The sequence below is a fragment of the Ranitomeya imitator genome, chromosome 4 (assembly GCF_032444005.1).
Source record: "Ranitomeya imitator isolate aRanImi1 chromosome 4, aRanImi1.pri, whole genome shotgun sequence".
Classification (NCBI taxonomy): Eukaryota; Metazoa; Chordata; class Amphibia; order Anura; family Dendrobatidae; genus Ranitomeya; species Ranitomeya imitator.
In genome coordinates, this window is record NC_091285.1 from 576,189,445 (window position 1) to 576,210,779 (window position 21,335).

Consider the following 21,335-nt stretch of genomic DNA (forward strand, 5'->3'; position numbering starts at 1 on the left):
TCGCCTACCGGTGGCTATCGAAATGTGAAAGCAGAAACTGCAGGCATGCTGGTAGTTGTAGTTTTACAATAGATGGAGATACACAGATTGGAGATCACTAGTTTTAACACTGGTAGTAAAGCTCAAATGCTTATTTGAATGGACATCCGTCCACAGCGGGGTTTTTCTTTGGATCTCACCGTTGTTATAGCTGGAAAGAAGGCCCAATCAGATCACAATCCCAATGTGTGACCCGAGCCAAACTCCCAAATACATTAAAACACTTCGGTATTTATTTTGGACAATTTTGCCTACAGTACAATAATACATTTCCAAAGTTGGTAAAAGTCCATGAGGATGTCACTCTGATTTCTTGGGCAGATCAGGAATGCTTTGAGTCAGAGGGGTAAAATTCAGTAGTAAAATGTGCTTGTTGTAGGCGTTAGTTTGCTTGAATATCAGATCTGTGCTGTGTAGTCTGTCGAAAACTCCTAGTACTCCATAGCACTGGTTAAACCTAAAGGAAAATGAGAAGAAAATATACAAATTAATATTTGTCTTAAACATCACATAGAGTCTGTCAGGGGAAATCTGAAGTGTCCACAGGCACCATGTCCCCAGTGTATAGCATAAGTAGGTCCATGTGGCATACGCTGGGCTGCTGCTGGCATTCCTTATTTCATTGTATAGGAACGTGTAATTATTATTTAATTTTTGCAGTGGGATCCTATATGTGCAGTAATGTTTTTGCAGTGGGAGTCTATAAATATCCAAATTTTTTGCAGTGGGATCCTAAGGCTGGCGTCACACTAGCAGTATTTGGTCAGTATTTTACATCAGCATTTATAAGCCAAAACCAGGAGTGGAACAAATAGAGGAAAAGTATAATAGAAACATATGCACCACTTCTGTATTCATCACCTACTCCTGGTTTTGGCTACAAATACTGATGTAAAATACTGACCAAATACTTATATTGTGACGGCAGCCTAAAGCTGTAGTCATTTTTTTTTTCGGTTGGAGCCTTTAGGTGTCATTTTTTCCCAATAAGAGCCTATAGATATAGCCTATTTTTTTGCTGTGGGAGCCTATAGATGTTGTTATCTTTTGTTTTACTGGGAGCATATAGATGTAACCAGTTTATACAATAGAAGTGTAGTCATTTTTTGCAGTGTCATCCTATAGGTATAGTCAATTTTTTGCAGTGGGCTCCTATAGGTGTAGTAATTTTTTGCAGTGGGCTCCTATAGGTGTAGTAATTTTTTGCAGTGGGATCCTATAGGTGTAGTCATTTTTTTTTTGCAGTGGATGCCTAAATGTGTATTAATAATTTTGCAGTCGGAGCCAGCTGAGTCATTTTTCTGCAGTGGGGGCCTATAGGTGTAGGGTTTTTTCCAGTGAGAACTTATAGGTATAGTCATTTTTTTACAATGAGAACCTATAGACAGCATATCCCAGCCACAGGCTCAAGACAACTTATGAATGCCACTTTCTATAGATATGAGGGCGCCCTATCCACAGTACTTAGTATTGACATAGTGCAGCCTCAGGCTTTGGGCCTTTTAGATACACTGAACAGTCTCTTTTTCAAGTGTTCTCTTACACAGACCTCCAATGTATGGCATTGTATGGGCACACAGTAATCTATGGTATAAAAAAAAAGTACACGCAGTATATAAATCTTATTTTGCAGGATACTGCTACATAGAAAACCAGAGGGTACAGGGTCTGCCTGAGTCCCCAGGTGGGCACGGTTTTCAATGGTATCTGTATCCTCTAGGTGGCAATATTATTGTTGGTAGAGGAACAAAGACGGCACCATTATTGTGAGGAAGCACAGAGGGGAGATATAACTAATATATAGAGTCACAAATGGTGAGGGGAACAGCTATTATACACAGGAATAAAGGAGAAGACATTACTACTAAATGGGGGTATTATTATTGTGTAAAGGCACATAGAGGGAACTATTACATGTGGATGCAGAAAGGGGGCATAACTATATTATAGAGCGTTCATGTGTTTTCAATAGGGACAGGGAAGACCCTTCTGTTAGTGGCTTTTCTTCCATGAAAACAAAAAGATCTAGAGAAATAGAAATTTCTACAGCCTGACTTTTTTTTATCTGCGTTATCATCCTTAAGATATGAATGACCACCATGTTTTATTTTATGCTCACTGCTCCCCTGAGTATGCCGTTTTTTACATTTTTTAAATCGGCAATATGGTTCCAGAGATATCGATGCTTTTACTTTATGCTACTTTTTATGGTCTTTACAAGGGGGCGTGACTCATGGGGTATTTATGCAGAGCAGCCTAAAGACACGCCCCAGAGGATCATGTGAGCCACGCCTCCTTGATAAAAACATAAACATGAGTACTAAATAAAAAGCCCATGTCTCTATAACACTTTTATTTTTTTTTAATCCACCATCCATAAGGTTCCAATCAGGGGAGCAGCAAGAATAAAATAGGTGGTAACACTGGCCACTTTTGATCTGGTGACAGTTCCTTTTTAAAGTTCACATTTTGACTTGAAGATGATTAATACTGTGCTTACAATGTGCTCCAATGGATGAGCATACATAGCCACCACTCCTACAGGGGCAGTCCTCTCATGGTGCTGTTTGTGAACATGTTTGTAAATGCTTGGGTGATGGAACAATCTGTAGAAGAACAAAAAAAAAAGTAGCTCCATAAAATATATTTTTGCCTTTCAGAAAACCCCATCGAACATACGTACAGTATGCCCAGATAGCAAAACATTTTCCACCCCCCCAAAAAAGACTACAGATCTATAATAGGACCATATGCATAAGGCTTTAAAGGGATTGTCCATCCACACTACTAAGCACATAAGCTTCCACTAGCAGTGCCCGAATGTTATCTTCTAAATCTAAGTCTATCCAGGACTATTAAGAAATTAATCAGCGCATTTCTAAAAACTTAGTGGCGTACATAATTGGATATTCAAGGACACTGCGCTATTGTGAAACCATTATTTTATAAAAACCACTTCCAAATTCACCCGATTGTTCTCACTGTCGTACCTGTGTAATAGAAAAGGATTTCTTCAACTAGCACAAAAATGGAGAGCTCCACTAAAACCCAGTGAAATGTGGGCAACTCTGTACCACAAGGGTTGCCCCGCCACTTCATAAATGGATACATGAGGAGGACCATGGGTAAGGAGAGTAAAATCTGGTTAAAGAAGACAACGTTGACTGCATGCTTGAGCTTTGCTGGGTCCACCTGGAAACATCAAACAGAAAATAGTCATATTAGAGGCATTAGATCTCAGACTTTATACATTTTAAGGGAATCTGTCAGCAGATGTTTTTGCTATGTAATTGAGTCGTCCGCCAGGGCCGTAGGGTACTCTGTACCGGGTCCTGCGTTCACAGGGGGATGTCATGGTGGCTGCGAACCGGTCCGTGGCCCTGGGCGCCCATGTAAAAGGGAAAGGTCTTCAAAGGGAATAAAGTTTATGTTCGTGACGCCACCTGTGGTATTCGGTCAGTGGGGACCGACGCTGCTTTAAGGGGTCCTCTGGGGTGATGTTATGGCAGCTAGATGGTATAACTTCCCACCGATGAAGTATATCCCCAGGGCTCCTGGTGTGTAGATGGAAGATGGTGAAGAGCGCAGTAAAAAATGAGGACACAGAGCTGCAGTCTCTTTTACCTTGTTTACTGTCGACTTCAGGCAGCCACAGTCCAGAGTATCAGATCACAGGGCAGGCAGGATTCGGCCGGCTTGGAGGAAAGTTAGGAATCCCCTTATCCAGGTGGAAATCAAAGCCTTCCTCTAGTGCCGTGGTGTTGTAGTCCCTTACTGCCAATGGCTTCAAATAAGGTCCTTACAGGTGTTCTCTCTCTCTCTGTCCCCCATATACAATAGGACATGATCCGTATGACTGGTGACTTGTGGTGGTTTATAGGGACTCTAGCACGCCCTAGCCTCTATAGGTGTCACCGTGCCTCCTGGGTACTAAGGCAGACAGGTAACGTGGAGTTCAGCTGTCCTGCCGGTCTCTGATGTAAGTCGTGGAGGGCCTTACAATCCTTGGTGTGTCGGCTACTGGTTTCTGCGCCTCAGAAGGACTCCACCTGGCATCCTCTCCTTTGCTTTGCTCTTCTGCACGTTCACTGCAATATGTTCGGCTTTCTGAATGTCTCTTTCCAGGAACTGCTGCACTGCGGCTACGCAGCTCCGTAAACCCTCTTCTGCCTTAGACTGATCCAGTCTGTTTCCTGGCAAGAACTCACTAACTTTCCCTACAGACTACCATATATATATGGGGGAGTCACCTAGTAAATAGGATCAAAAGCTCCCCCTGGTGGCCTGGAGTGTGAATGTGTTGCATGCTTGTGTTACCTGGTTACAGTTATCCCTTCTTGCCTTCAAGCGTAGCATCACCTCCCCCGTGAGGGAAGCAATGCTACTGTGACGACCAGGACCCTGGGGCGCCACATAATCTGAGAGCAACATGTTGTTGGGACTGAGAGCCTCATTCCTGTCATGTGTCACTTACTAGTGAAAATAAACATTAGAAAGTTTGGAATTTTCACACTGGTCACTGGGGTTGTTTTAAACTAACTTCCTGTTCTTTCAGGAAATGCACCCGTACATTTGCCACAAAGAACAAACCCTGACCTCATCTTTTGTATTGAATGAGTGTAGGGGGTATGATATATTATGGTTATACCTTTCCCTTCTCTCTCGTCCTGATGCCTTATATTATCATTGTTGGTCTATTTGTTAACGTATGTTGGTACTGCTACACGATTTAGTGTATTACCACTCTTATACAACAGTACTGCTGCACTGTTAGGTGTATTACCGTGTTTTGTTAAAAAAAAAAAAAAAAATATATATATATATATACTGTTGTATTGTTGCCATGTTTAGAATAGGGAAAGCGTAGTGTCCAATTATGGCCACTAGATGGGGGGCACTATAGTATTCATAGTGTATACGGGAACTTAGCGTAAGTAGATGGTTAATTGTAGGGGGCTACTGTATGGTAACCAAGTGTGTCACGTTAGGAAGTTGAGAAGGGCCTAAGCGCCCAAAGCATCCACACGGGCCCTAGGCCCAGGACACCGCAGCAGCCATGTAACGTTTCAAGTGGAGAACACAGCCATTCAGAGTCCTATAGGGACAGAAGGACAGTGTGTAGCAGCAGAGCTACAGCAGCTTGGAGTGGAAGAAAGGAAGCGGTTCAGGAAAGTACAGGGCACAGATGGTTCAAGATGTGGCAGATCATTACATGGGCAGATGCTCTTAGATCCGGGGCGAAACGGATGAGCGAAACCCCAGAAATAGTGAGTTTGGACAAGGAGAACACCACGGTACCGCCTAAGGCATTATTACTCCGTAATGTGATAAAGTACGTGGGACTGAGTACAGGGAAGATGCAGGATGTGTACTGTATGTAGCCTGATGTTTATGCTGATTCTGACAGGAATGTGCTGCAAAGTGTGTGAAGACACAGGTATGCTGATAGGAGAATATTATTTTTCTGTAAGAGGAGGCCAGGATACAAAGACCCCGGTGTCCTCGGCCATGACTACGGACTTGGCCGAACCTTACATGAGCAAATGTCATTCTCAAGTGAGCAGCGGGAGCTGTGAAATCATGTGTTTTCAGCTGAGTGGGTTGTGTTATCTGGCATTGTTCCTGCCTCTGCTGATAAGGAGCTGCTGAAAACTCCCCATGAACAAACAGGAAGTATTGGTCTAAAATAGCAGTAATCCTGCCTCTGCTGATAAGGAGCTTGCTGATGTACACCATAAGTCATTTTCTGCTGTTCAATCCCTGTAGCATATGTTAGTGCAGCCATGGACAAGCTGTTTTGATGGCACAATGATAGGTGGAGGTACCCAGTACTTGCTTTAGTTTTGTTCAAAATCTCTGGTTTCCCTAGGTGAAGCTAATTAATAGGAAACCATGAAATTATCACTAGTGCGTCAGTAGTTAATAGGCTGTGAGCCAACTGGTTCTTCATACTTACTGGGTCATTCTTCCCAAGGTGGATTTTATACTGAGCTATAAAGCTTGGTTTTCCAGTCAGGTCAGCAATCAGTAAGACTGCGTTGTACATCCAGAAGGAAAGAATGGGAATTACCATTGCCGCTGGAAAATGTAAAAATGTAAAAAAAAAATGTAATGTCAATTTGAATAAATGATTTACGGTGGAATTGCTGAAACAGAGGATGAAGACAATCTTGGTAAAAACTTGATGTTTGTCATCCGAGAATGGGTAGAGGACTTAAAGTAAAGATACGCTTTCATAGGCCGATTTCTGCCCATTCTGCTGGGGGGAAAAAAGCACAGAACGAGAAAACAGACCGAGTCATACACAAGAAAGCAAATTAACTAAACAGTATGCCAGTACACCAGGGGGTCAGACACACAGCCAAGACAGATGTATCACTGACAAGGATCGCCAGATGAAGGCGGGTAAATATAGCCCAAACCAGAAGGAGGCTATATAATAATAAATAATCTTTATTTTTATATAGCGCTAACATATTCCGCAGCGCTTTACAATTTTGCACACATTATCATCATCACTGTCCCCAATGGGGCTCACAATCTAGAATCCCTATCAGTATGTCTTTGGAATGTGGGAGGAAGCCGGAGTGCCCGGAGGAAACCCACGCAAACACGGAGAGAACATACAAACTCTTTGCAGATGTTGTCCAAGGTGGGATTAGAACCCAGGACCCCAGCGCTGCAAGGCTGCAGTGCTAACCACTGCGCCACCGTGCTGCCCCAAGAGGACAGGGAAGGAACCCTGTCCACAACCATAACAGTGGGGTTAGAATAGAGGGGGTGCATTAGAGAATAGATAAGAGTGTTAGTTAGATACAGGCAGCATAGGGGTTAAGCAGATGGGAGGATGTTGTGAATTCTGTGGCCAAGCTCCCTCCTGTGGTCAAGAGTGGTACTGCGGCTTCTGAGTTTCCTTCCTCAGGTGACGAGGTTAAGTCGTTAGGTGCTGCTCTATTTAACTCCACCTGGTGCTTTGATCCTGGCCTCCAGTCAATGTTCTAGTATTGGTCTTGCTTCCTCCTGGATCGTTCCTGTGGCCTGTTTATCCTGCATAAGCTAAGTTTTGCTTGTGTTATTTTTTGTTTGCTATTTTTTCTGTCCAGCTTGCTATATTGGTTTTCCTTGCTTGCTGGAAGCTCTGAGACGCAGAGGGAGCACCTCCGTACCGTTAGTCGGTGCGGAGGGTCTTTTTGCCCCTCTGCGTGGTTGTTTGTAGGTTTTTGTGTTGACCGCATAGCTATCTTTCCTATCCTCGGTCTATTCAGTAAGTCGGGCCTCACTTTGCTAAATCTATTTCATCTCTGTGTTTGTATTTTCATCTTACTCACAGTCTTTATATGTGGGGGGCTGCCTTTTCCTTTGGGGAATTTCTCTGAGGCAAGGTAGGCTTATTTTTCTGTCTTCAGGGCTAGTTAGTTTCTCAGGCTGTGCCGAGTTGCATAGGGAGCGTTAGGCGCAATCCACGGCTACCTCTAGTGTGGTGTGTTAGGATTAGGGATTGCGGTCAGCAGAGTTCCCACGTCTCAGAGCTCGTCCTTAATTTTTGGTCATTGTCAGGTCACTTGTGTGCTCTGTACTTCTATGTCCATTGTGGTTCTGAATTACCTGTTCATAACAGGAAGAGTCACAGAGCAGAGCAGGGAGGTATAGGATGGGCGCTCCCTTAGAGGCAGGCCCCCCAGCAGCCTGCCCAAGGGCAGTTTGTGTGATCAGTAGTGTAGCAGAGTATTACAGGCCATGGGGATAAAGATATTGTTGCAGCAAGGGGCCCCAGGATGTGAGTTGTTCAGGCGGTCACCAGCAAGAGTAGAAGCCAACCTGAAGATGATCTGGGGTTTAAGACCGGGACAGGAAGAGCTGAGTGGCGATCCTGGCACCTTTCCCAATTGGAATCGGACCTGTGACTGGTAGGAAGCTGGTGGGCCTGGAGCACGTGTGGGACAGAGATTGTCCACAAGAGGGACAGGAATTGTCCAATAGTGAGTCAGAGATTGGCCAAGAGTGAGACAGGCTGCAAGGATATAGACATAGGCTGCAAGGATATAGACAGAGTTGACAGGAAGAACCGAGTCTGCCCGGAAGGCAGGGAAAGATAAGAAGATGTCTCTGTGTTTAACTTGTGCTGCCTGTGTGATAATTGCAGATAAGAAGATGTCTCTGTGCCTATGTGATGAATATGCTGCTGTCCAGTAAAGTTAATTTGTTGGAAAAAAGACTTTGACTCGGAAGTCGATACAGTTTAAAGAGGGCAGCGTGGTGGGCATAGTGTGGAAAGGGGCACAGAATGGATGTGGAGCTGGGATATCATGAAATGAAGGCACAATATGCAGAGGGGATAGCTTAGTGGGGGGACAGCGTGGAAATATAGAAAATGTAATGGAAAATTAGAGAGGGGACAGCCATGGTATAGGCCGTAGTTTATAAAGGCGGATTGTGTGGCGGTTATAGCTGATAATGGTAGACAGTGTGGAGGCCATATAACATAGGAGGCTTAGTTACTACTAACACTGATCTACAAAGCCATCCACAACCTGTCCCCTCCCAATATCTCTGAACTAATCTCCCAATATCTTCCCTCACACAATCTTCGATCCTCCCAAAACATCCTACTCTCCACCACACTTATTCGCTCCTCACACACACCCCTCCAAGATTTCTCCCGAATATCCCCCATCCTCTGGAATTCCATGCCTCAGTACGTCCGATAATTATCCACCACCCTCGGCTCCTTCAGACGGAACCTGAGAACCCATCTCTTCAGGAAAGCCTACAGCCTGCAATAACATTCTGCTGCCTCACCACAACCCGAGCTGCCGCCTCACCACCGCCAGAGCTGCTGCACCCCCGACCTTCTGTCTCTTCCCCATTATCCCGCAGAATGTAAGTCCACAAGGACAGGGTCCTCTCCCCTCTGTACCAGTCTGTCACTGTAAATTTGTTTACTGTAAATGATATCTATAACTCTGTATGTAACCCCTTTCTCATGTACAGCACCATGGAATTAATGGTGATATATAGATAAATAATAATAATAATAATAATAATAATAATAATAATAATAATAATTATTATTATTATTATTATTATTATTATTATTTAGAGTCATAATATGGACATATATTTTTGTGAAGAGGGCATTTTAATAATACTGTTATTTTTAAGGGCACTGTGTCTGGATGTGCTGTAAAAGACCAGTGAAGAGGGAGGTCTGCAGAGAAGGGCTGTGGATGTGAAAAGTCATCATGGGATCTAGACAAGATTGAGATGAAAAGAAAGAGACAACTCCAGAGAAGATGTCATCTATAAGGTACCTGGATGTAAATGTTTATATGTGATACTGACTAATTCTCATCAGTAGTGTGGTTCCTGTATGGTCCACAGTCTGATGATGACTATTAATAACAACTCACAGTATCTCCTTACAATTATTAGGGACATACTGGGAGTTGTATGGTTGTAGGTTCATGCAATACAATTCTTTATGGGGCTGACTTGATCTTACAATTGAATGTTCTACTAAGCTTGGTTTTTGTATTCAAGTACTCTTGGTTCTGGTCATGTATTCATGCACTTATGGTTGTTTTGGTAACGTATTCATGTGCTGATGGAGGATATGGGGACTTATTAATTTACAGATGGTGGTTCTGGTGACGTAGTGGATCTAGTGCTGCATACATGTACTAATCGTGACTGATGATGTATTCATGTACTGATGGTAGTTCTGGTAACATATTCATGTACTGACAGTGGTTCTGGTGACATTCATGTACTGGATCTGGTGATGTATTTATTTACTGATAACACTGGTCTACAAAAAAAAAACAGTTTTAGACTAATTTGAGGGTGCTGAATTCAAATCTGATCTTATAATTTCTCTATCACATCACGTTTTTGCGCTATAGGTATATAGCCCATTTTCATGAATTCCATGATAAATATAAGTAGTGTATGAAAAGTGCTGGTTTATACGTTTCACTAAGGTAAATTTAGCTTTCATTTAGTCTCCCAATAAATGTGAGAATATCTTTGTTTTCTTTGAACATGCATAATTCCCATTTGCTACGATAACACCCTTGTTTTCTGTGCTACTGGGACAGTAGAGCTACAGCAGAGCATTGGGTGAAAAATGAATGGCCTCAGCGACAGAATTTGGCATCTGGCGATAAGAATATCATCCATGATCCTCTAGTGCATAGGAAGGACATTGTCTTTCCTCCCTTACACATAAAACTTGGATTGATGAAGCAGTTCGTCAAAGCTCTCAATCACAGTGGAGAATGCTTTAACTATATATGTTCAACTTTTCCTGGTCTTAGTGAAGAGAAGAAAAAGGCTGGAATATTTGATGGACCGCAAATAAGAAAACTTATGAGAGACCCAAATTTTATCACATCAATGAATGAGACAGAAGAAAGAGCTTGGAATGCATTTTGTAATATGGTGCAGAATTCTCTAGGGAATAAGAAAGCAGACAACTATGAAGAGATTGTGGAAGAGCTACTAATGAGTCTGCGAAATCCTGGATGTAGAATGAGTATCAAGATTCACTATTTACACAGCCATTTGGACTTTTTTCCAGAGAACCTTGGGGATGTGAGCGAGGAACAAAGGGAGCGTTTTCATCAGGACATTAAAACAATGGAAGAACGGTATCAAGGCCGGTGGGACTCACATATGATGGCTGACTATTGCTGGAGCTTCATGGGAGACAACCCGGAAGCTGTACATCACAGATCAGCCAAGAACAGAAAGATCAAATAACTGCCATTTGTCATTCATCTGTGTGCCATATATATGTGTTTTTATATTTTGTAGTTTAACCCCTTCATGACCCAGCCTATTTTGACCTTAAAGACCTTGCCGTTTTTTGCAATTCTGACCAGTGTCCCTTTATGAGGTAATAACTCAGTAACGCTTCAACGGATCCTAGCGGTTCTGAGATTGTTTTTTCGTGACATATTGGACTTCATGTTAGTGGTAAATTTAGGTCAATAAATTATGCGTTTATTTGTGATAAAAACGGAAATTTGGCGAAAATTTTGAAATTTTCACAATTTGAATTTTTATTCTGTTAAACCAGAGAGTTATGTGACACAAAATAGTTAATAAATAACATTTCCCACATGTATACTTTACATCAGCACAATTTTGGAAACAAAATTTTTTTTTGCTAGGAAGTTATAAGGGTTAAAATTTGACCAGCGATTTCTCATTTTTACAACGAAATTTACAAAACCATTTTTTTAGGGACCACCTCACATTTGAAGTCAGTTTACGGGGTCTATATGGCTGAAAATACCCAAAAGTGACATCTCAGGTCATCAGCGCTCGGCCGTTGATTACGGCAAAGAGGGCACCCAATTTTAGAGACATACTCACCCAGAGCCATTACAGGAGGCCTACGTCTAGGCTCAATAGGGGAATGGTGTTGAAGGGCTCTTTTCCTTGTGGAGAATGCAGCATTTGTCCATATATGCATCCTGTCCGTGAAGTATTTTGCAATCCCGTTGACCAAATACAACACAAGCTTAAGACTTATATCAACTGTAAATCGTCTCATGTGATTTATGCTCTGATCTGTTCCTGTCCTTATATTTATGTAGGCCAGACATCGCAACAATTGCGACGGAGAATGCAAAGTCACCTCTCTACTATTAATATGGCGAATGTGGACAGTCGGAAAGGCAAGACGCTCAGTACAGTGGCTTCACATTTCTTGCTCCATCATGGGGGTAGATGTGATAACATCAGGATAGTCGGCTTGGAGCAGGTTAGGAGCTCTGAAAGAGGTGGCTCGCTACATAAACGACTCCTACAAGTGGAATCTCGTTGGATATACTTGCTCCATTCCACCGCCCCCCAGGGCATTAATGAGGATCTACATTTTACCGTTTTTTTGGGCTGATTGGGCTACTTGTGGCTACAAGCAATTACTATCTGGATTTCTTGCAAGTGGACGTAACATATCTTTGGAGATGGGAACATATGGCTGCTGTATTTTATGGTCATGGAACGATATTTATGAAGGACTAGAATTGTTTGGCTGATTCTGTATGTGGGCATATTGTTGTAACAGCCCCTGTATGACCTTATATTATATCCTTTAGGTCTCTTTCCATTATGGGTTATGCTATAACTGCTTTTATTGTAGATCATGTGTCTTTTGGACCCAGAATGTTTTTCTGTACATATAATATTATCATGTGGCATTCAGATTGTGGTCTAGAGTTTATTTGTAATAATATGCATAAATGTATAACCTTATATATATATATTTTTTTGCAGTGTTAGTGTGTCCCTTGCTCTTTCCACACCGTGGTTGTCCATGGAGTACCAACTTGCCCTTATACGTTTGAGCACAATTTAGGTCTGGGGCTGGTGACCTTTATGGGATTATGAACAGGCTGCTATTTCCTTCATTTTTTGTCCCCCTGGTCCTTGTATTTGATCACCATTTTACTTTTATTCTTACTTTTTTCTTTTTTCTTTTCCGAGCGGGCTTGGGCACCTTATCCTTGTCCTCCCTGGTCTCAATGTACATAATTATTTATGTTTCTATGCGGACCGCCGGTTATATTACCGGCGAGTGCGCATTGAAACTGTGTGGGCAGAGATGTCTGCCCACTTCTAGCTAGTTGCCCCCTCTGCGCAGGAGCCAGCGGCTTAATGCCTCTTACCATGGTTTCTTGCTGCATTATCCTGCGGCTTCCGGTTCCGGTCCAGCGCTACACAGGTGTCGGCGTTCACCTCTCATCGTATTTTGTATATAAAGACGTGGCCTAATGTGGTGAGTACTTCCCCTGATGAAGCGGTCCTTGTAACCGCGACACGCGTCGGGATCTCCTGCCTCACGATCCTTTTCTTTATTTGGCTGCTCGGTTACCCTCCTCTTTACAGGTGATTTGGGGGTTACCAGGTGCATACTGCCCCCCTTTGGGCTCTGCTACATTTAGTGACTTTTTATTTCTTGCCCGCGTTCAGTTGCAGGTGCATTGGAACATTATGTTCTTAGGGTTTTCCTGTGGACGGTTCTATGCATGCCAGCAGTGACCATACTGACTTATTTTGCGGGGGGATAGGTTTGTCTTTCCCCCCCCCTCCCCTTTTTTGTCCCTATTGTGGGCTTAGGCGTTACTTCTGCTGACTGCATTGTTTTGAGTTATATTGGATGTGCTTTTGCGGTGCAATCTGGTCATTGGGGTAGCATGCAGTATGTTTTATCATTACCTGTGCAGCCATTTATTTTCATATCTTTGAATGGATCGGATGGGGGAGTTTTGTTTGTATTTTAACTGTTTTTAAATTGTTTGTCACCAATAAAGTTGTCTTTTTTGATACTATTTATGGGTGGTGTGCAGATATTTTTGTAGTGGCTTCCTTTCTTCTTTTTTACCATTCTAAAAACTGCACCCATCAAGGTGCACAAAACCACATTCAAGAAGTTTATTAACCCTTCAGGTGCTTCACAGCAGCAGAAGCAACACGGAAGGAAAAAATGAACATTTAACTTTTTAGTCACAAAAATTATCTTTTAGCAACAATTTTTTTGATTTCACAATGGTAAAAGGAGAAACTGAACCACGAATGTTGTTGTCCAATTTGTCCTGAGTACGCTGATACCTCATATGTAGGGGTAAACCACTGTTTGGGCGCACGGCAGGGCTTGGAAGGGAAGGTGCGCCATTTTTTAATGAAAAATTGGCTCCACTCTTTAGCGGACACCATGTCACGTTTGGAGAGCTCCCGTGTGCCTAAAAATTGGAGCTCCCCCACAAGTGACCCCATTTTGGAAACTAGACACCCCAAGGAACTTATCTAAATGCATAGTGAGCACTTTGAACCCCCAGGTGCTTCATAAATTGATCCGTAAAAATGAAAAAGTACTTTTTTTTTTTCACAAAAAAATTCTTTTAGCCTCCTTTTTTTCATTTTCACATGGGCAACAGGATAAAATGGATCCTAAAATTTGTTGGGCAATTACTCTTGAGTACACCGATACCTCACATGTGGGGGTAAACCACTGTTTGGGCATATGGTAAGGCTCGGAAGGGAAGGAGCGCCATTTGACTTTTTGAATGAAAAATTATCTCCATCGTTAGTGGACACCATGTCGCGTTTGGAGAGCCCCTGTGTGCCTAAACATTGGAGCTCCCCCACAAGTAACCCCATTTTGGAAACTAGACCCCCCAAGGAACTTTTCTAGATGCCTAGTGAGCACTTTAAACCCTCAGGTGCTTCACAAATTGATCTGTAAAAATGAAAAAGTACTTTTTTTTCACAAAAAATTTCTTTTCGCCTCAATTTTTTCATTTTCACATGGGCAATAGGATAAAATGGATCCTAAAATTTGTTGGGCAATTTCCCCCGAGTATGCCGATACCTCATATGTGGGGGTAAACCACTGTTTGGGCACACAGCAGGGCTCGGAAGGGAAGGCGCGCCATTTGACTTTTTGAATGGAAAATTAGCTCCAATTGTTAGCGGACACCATGTCGCGTTTCGAGAGCCCCTGTGTGCCTAAACATTGGAGCTCCCCCATAAGTGACCCCATTTTGGAAACTAGACCCCCCAAGGAACTTATCTAGATGCATATTGAGCACTTTAAACCCCCAGGTGCTTCACAGAAATTTATAACGCAGAGCCATGAAAATAAAAAATAATTTTTCTTTCCTCAAAAATGATTTTTAGCCTAGAATTTCCTATTTTGCCAAGGGTATTAGGAGAAATTGGACCCCAAATGTTGTTGTCCAGTTTGTCCTGAGTACGCTGATACCCCATATGTGGGGGTAAACCACTGTTTGGGCGCACGGCAGGGCTCGGAAGGGAAGGCATGCCATTTGGCTTTTTAAATGGAAAATTAGCTCCAATCATTAGCGGACACCATGTCAAGTTTGGAGAGCCCTTGTGTGCCTAAACATTGGAGATCCCCCAAAAATGACCCCATTTTGGAAACTAGACCCCCAAAGGAACTAATCTAGATGTGTGGTGAGGACTTTGAACCCCCAAGTGCTTCACAGAAGTTTATAACGCAGAGCCATGAAAATAAAAAAAAATTATTTTCTCAAAAATGATCTTTTAGCCTGCAATTTTTTATTTTCCCAAGGGTAACAGGAGAAATTTGACCCCAAAAGTTGTTGTCCAGTTTCTCCTGAGTACGGTGATACCCCATATGTGGGGGTCAACTACTGTTTGGGCACATGCCGGGCTCGGAAGTGAAGTAGTGACGTTTTGAAATTCAGACTTTGATGGAATGCTCTGCGGGCGTCACGTTGCGTTTGCAGAGCCCTTGATGTGGCTAAACAGTAGAAACCCCCACAAGTGACCCCATTTTGGAAACTAGACCCCGAAAGGAACTTATCTAGATGTGTGGTGGGCACTTAGAACCCCCAAGTGCTTCACAGAAGTTTATAACGCAGAGCCGTGAAAATAATAAATACGTTTTCTTTCCTCAAAAATAATTATTTAGCCCAGAATTTTTTATTTTCCCAAGGGTTACAGGAGAAATTGGACCCCAAAAGTTGTTGTCCAGTTTCTCCTGAGTACGCTGATACCCCATGTGTGGGGGTAAACCACTGTTTGGGCACACGTCGGGGCTCAGAAGGGAAGTAGTGACTTTTGAAATGCAGACTTTGATGGAATGGTCTGCGGGTGTCACGTTGCGTTTGCAGAGCCCCTGGTGTGCCTAAACAGTAGAAACCCCCCACAAGTGACCCCATTTTAGAAACTATACCCCCCAAGGAACTTATGTAGATATGTGGTGAGCACTTTGAACCCCCAAGTGCTTCACAGACGTTTACAACGCAGAGCCGTGAAAATAAAAAATCATTTTTCTTTCCTCAAAAATGATGTTTTAGCAAGCATTTTTTTATTTTCACAAGAGTAACAGGAAAAATTGGACCCCAGTAATTGTTGCGCAGTTTGTCCTGAGTATGCTGGTACCCCATATGTGGGGGTAAACCACTGTTTGGGCACACGTTGGGGCTCGGAAGTGAGGGAGCACCATTTGACTTTTTGAATACAAGATTGGCTGGAATCAATGGTGGCGCCATGTTGCGTTTGGAGACCCCTGATGTGCCTAAACAGTGGAAACTCCTCAATTCTACCTCCAACACTAACCCCAACACACCCCTAACCCTAATCCCAACTGTAGCCATAACCCTAACCACAACCCTAACCCCAACACACCCCTAACCCTAATCCCAACTGTAGCCATAACCCTAATCACAACCCTAACCGCAACACACCCCTAACCACAACCCTAACCCCAACACACCCCTAACCCTAACCACAACCCTAATTCCAACCCTAACCCTAAGGCTATGTGCCCACGTTGCGGACTTGTGTGAGATTTTTCAGCATCATTTTTGAAAAATCCGCGGGTAAAAGGCACTGCGTTTTACCTGCGGATTTACCGTGGATTTCCAGTGTTTTTTGTGCGGATTTCACCTGCGGATTCCTATTGAGGAACAGTTGTAAAACGCCGCGGAATCCGCACAAAGAATTCACATGCTGCGAAAAATACAACGCAGCGTTTCTGCGTGGTATTTTCCGCACCATGGGCACAGCGGATTTGGTTTTCCATAGGTTTACATGGTACTGTAAACCTGATGGAACACTGCTGCGAATCTGCAGCGGCCAATCTGCTGTGGATCCGCAGCCAAATCCGCACCGTGTGCACATGGCCTAATTCTAAAGGTATGTGCACACGCTGCGAAAAACGCTGCGGATCCGCAGCAGTTTCCCATGAGTTTACAGTTCAATGTAAACCTATGGAAAACAAAAATCGCTGTACACATGCTGCAGAAAAACTGCACGGAAACGCAGCGGTTTACATTCCGCAGCATGTCGCTTCTTTCTGCGGATTCCACAGCGGTTTTACAACTGCTCCAATAGAAAATCGCAGTTGTAAAACTGCAGTGAAATGCGCAGAAAAACCGCGGTAAATCTGCCATAAATCCGCAGCGGTTTAGCACTGCGGATTTATGAAATCCGCAGCGGAAAAATCCGCAGAGGACCAGAATACGTGTGCACATACCGAAACCCTAACCCTATCCCTAACCCTAACCCTATCCCTAACCCTAACCCTAGTTCTTACCCCAACCTTAGTGGAAGAAAAGAAAAAAAAAATCTTTGTTTTATTATTGTCCCTACCTATGGGGGTGACAAAGGGGGGGGGGTCATTCAGTATTTTTTTTTATTTTGATCACTGCGATAGGTTTTATCGCAGTGATCAAAATGCACTTGAAACGGCAGATTCGGCGGGCGCACTGCGCATGCGCCCGCCATTTTGGAAGATGGCGGCGCCCAGGAAAGAAGACGGACGGGAGGCTCGGTAAGTATGATGAGGTGGGGAGGGAGCATGGGGGGGTGGATCGGAGCATGGGGGGGTGGATCGGAGCATGGGGGGTTAAATCGGAGCACGCGGGTGGATCGGAGCACGGGGGGGTGCATTGGAGTATCGGGGGTGGATCGGACTGCAGGGGGGGTGGATCGGACTGCAGGGGGGGTGGATCGGAGTGCACGGGGGGTGGTTGGAGCACGGGGGTGGGATTGGAGCACGGGGGTGAGCGGACAAGAGCACGGGGGTAATGTGTAAAGGACAGATCGGTGGCTTGGGGGGCGATCGGTGGGGTGGGGTAGGAGCACATTAGTGTTTCCAGTCATGGCCGATGATATTGCAGCATCGGCCATGGCTGGATTGTAATATTTCACCAGTTATAATAGGTGAAATATTACAAATCGCTCTGATTGTCAGTTTCACTTTCAACAGCCAATTAGAGCGATCGTAGCCACGGGGGGGGGGGGGGGGGTGAAGCCACCCCCCCTGGGCTGTACTACCACTCCCCCTGTCCCTGCAGATCAGGTGAAATGGGAGTTAACCCTTTCACCGGATCTGCAGGGACGCGATCATTCTGTGACACAGCATATGCGTCACAGGTCGGATTGGCACTGACTTTCATGACGCATACGCTGTGTCACAGGTTGGGAAGGGGTTAATTCTGTAAGTATATTTGATTTGTTGTACATAGACTTTGTAATCTTTGTTATTCCTTGATTAAAAATATACAAAATGTAGTACCGAAAATCATGTGTTTTTATCATAAAACATTAGGAGTAATTTTCATCAAAAATTGAAAATATCTCGAAATCCTGATGTGATAGCCAAAAACGGAGTTCATATTCGTAATCAGCAGCCAAAATTGACTTAAAAAATGTTTTAAAACCTTTTGCCAGAAAAATTGCGTTGACTAATGTAATGTTTCTTAGTGCCATATTCATGTACTGTTGATGGCTCCAGTGCTCTAGTTATGTACTGATGAAGATTTTGGCTTCGTGTTCATGTCCTATTGATAGTTCTGATGATCAGTATATCACCAGAAACATCATCACTACATGAATACAGCACCAGAACAACCTTCTCTACATGAACATGTCACCTGAATCAGAATAAATCATCAAAACCACCATCAGTTTTGTGCAAGCTGAATTTGTCATAAGACAGACACAAAAACCATCAGACATATCACTTGATTTACAATAGGGGTCGGTTTATTTTCCATAAGGGTATTTGCCTAATGCCGGACACCTTAATTGAAACCAAGAAGCCCCGATTATAGTTACGCTTTATCAGTTTCCATAACTATCCTTGGGTTCTATATTTAAAATATAGGACGTCGGTGATGAATATCAATATTTTCCCCCTATTTTGTGTAAATGGTCAGCAAAAACATTATTGATTCTGTATCTAACTTTGAAATTGCACTCCCTAGTAAGTCACATCCCTAAAGTAGCCCACTTTTTTTACTTTTCATTAAAAAAATTGTGAAAAAGGTAACAATTCTAGTGGAAGTGGTCATCAGAGTTTGCTACCTAACCCATCAGAGGTGAAGGGGGATGTGCATTAGGGGTTCTGTTGCCTTATTCTCTAAGCCATTCATTTGCTTTGAGGTGTGTGGGCGCCATTGGCTTCATTTGCCTAGGGCACTAATGTCTCGGCCCTGCATGATGGAACAAAGTATAAAGCCAACAGAGATACTCCTATGCACAAATAAAACTAATCTTTATTGAAACACATTACAAATCAACAATACACCAATAGATAAAATCAGATAAAAAGAGTCGTACTGCAGAGATAAATAACGGGTAAGTATAAATTGAATGTGTTAGTCTTTAGGAAATGTTAATCATGAAGCATTTCTTAATTCATTATAAAAATTATAAAAAGATTTTTAATATACTAGAGACCGACATGGAAAAAGTATACCATTGACTATAGAATTCACATGTAGAATTAATTAAAACCATGAGTGGTATAAATAAATAAATTAAATAAATAAATAAATACTACTCATGGTTTGAACACAATCAATTTATACTTACCTGTTATTTATCTCTGTACGACTCTTTTTATCTGATTTTATATATTAGCGTATTGTTGATATGTAATTTGCTTCAATAAAGATTACGGTAATTATATTTGTGCATGGGAGTATCTCTATTGGCTTTATGTTTCCTACAAACTCCCATATACCTCTAGGTTCTTGTTAGGCTATTGTTAATTGATGGAACAAAGACTAGAGATACAAAAGCATAGCTTAGAGGTGCTGAGCTTGTTTCTTTCTCCTCTAGATACACCTGTCATGGTGTTACCACAACACAGCTGAGCCAGAAGACCGCAGTGTCTGGTGGCTCCTACTCCGCTGCTGAGAAGATGCACTTCTCCGGTTTATTAAATGTGTTTATTTCTTCCATCAGAACAGTTGTTAATCGGCCATGTTGGAGATTCCTGTATTCAGCAGTGCTTGGTTAGCAACTCCTTTTCCTTATAAAATCTGGGCTCTATTACGAAGTCCTTGTTAGAGTTTGCACTAGCTGCATGACAAAAGGAGGGAGAGAAGTTGGTATGAGAAGGAGTGCTGTAGGAATTAGAAGCGACTGTTATTTGGTTTGTACGCTTGGTAATTCCTTATCATTCCCTGTTTTGCTTTCTTCCCATTCCTGCACACCCTGGTGGATTCCTCTGTTATATGTGAGTGAATATTTTGTGTCTAGCTTTTAGTTTATACTTGTCTTTGTTGCCCTGTTTTTTTGGTTTGTGTACTGCGGTGCACAGTAGTGCCCCCTTTTCCCTGGGTGGGGGAAGGGAACAGACATCTGAAGTATCCCGGGGAACAGAGATAGCTACGGCGCCCCCTAGTGTTAGGGCCAGGAAAGGAGCCACTGGTCCCAGGTCACTCGACAGCTGTGTCATGACACCACCTTTTGCTATCAAAACTAGAGATGAAAGGATCGATTAATGGAGAATTGAGTACGAGTTCAATTTCCTGAAATTCGTAAACACTTTTTTATTTTTAACATTTTTTATTATACAAAACAAAATGAAATATAAATAAACCAAACACGATACAAATATTAAGAACTATCATGGTTGCAATGTGTTTCTGTCATGTTAAAATCCTAATAAAATTCCATGTCTACTAATCAAAATTATTGTATATTCTCGTGTATAAGCTGAGTTTTTCAGCACATTCTTTATGCTGAAAAAGCCTCTCTCGGTTTATATGAAAGTGAGGGTCCCACATACAGTATTTTTTTGACTATAAGACAGAGGGGGAGCGGCATAGCAGCTGGTCACATGAGGCAGGAGCCTTTTGCGGCTAACACCTGTGCCCGCTGCTAAAGAGAAATGAATATTGACTGCTCTACACGCCCATGGGAGTGGAGAGCAGTGAATATTTATTTCTCTTTAACAGCAAATTGTCTCTTCAGAGAGGAAGAGGACTAGAACTCTAGTGCCACCAATTGAAAGAAGCAATCCTAACAGTTAATGTCATCCCTTTAATGAGCCTTGTCTTTAATAGCAAGCACAGTAACCTCAGCTGGCTTGCTGCAGCGGCCCGGCAATCACGTGTGCCCGCTACTAATGGGAATGAATATTAACTGCTCTCCATACCCATGGGAGTGGAGAGCAGTGAATTTTAATTTGTCTTTAATAGCAAACACACTGTTAGCCGCAACAGCCTGCTTCCTGCAGCTGCTGGGCTCTGAATTGTGCCCGCTACTTAAGGGAATGAATATTCTCTGCTCTCCACTCCCATGGGCATATAGAGCAATAAATATTACTTCCCTTTAGTAGTGGTCACATGTGAATGCCCAGCCGCTGCAGCAAGCCAGTGGTTGAGGTTCCTGTATCTGCTATTAAAGATCAATGAATATTCACTGCTCCACATGCCCATAGTCCCAGTGTAACTGGCCAGAATATACCCGGGTTAAAGTGGCCTAGGCCAGATTATACC

General features: G+C 42.8%; 1 protein-coding gene across 1 annotated transcript; it reads right to left on the reverse strand.

Annotated features, from left to right (window-relative positions):
• Positions 1 to 268: 268 nt before the first annotated feature.
• LOC138674264 (fatty acid hydroxylase domain-containing protein 2-like) lies at positions 269 to 6,112 on the reverse strand. Its single transcript, XM_069762146.1, has 4 exons — positions 5,996 to 6,112; positions 3,032 to 3,231; positions 2,514 to 2,651; positions 269 to 652 (listed from the first exon to the last, which is right to left on the reverse strand). Exons 1-4 carry the CDS (start codon positions 6,110 to 6,112, stop codon positions 340 to 342), a joined length of 768 nt encoding a protein of 255 aa, XP_069618247.1. The 3' UTR covers positions 269 to 339.
• Positions 6,113 to 21,335: the final 15,223 nt, after the last annotated feature.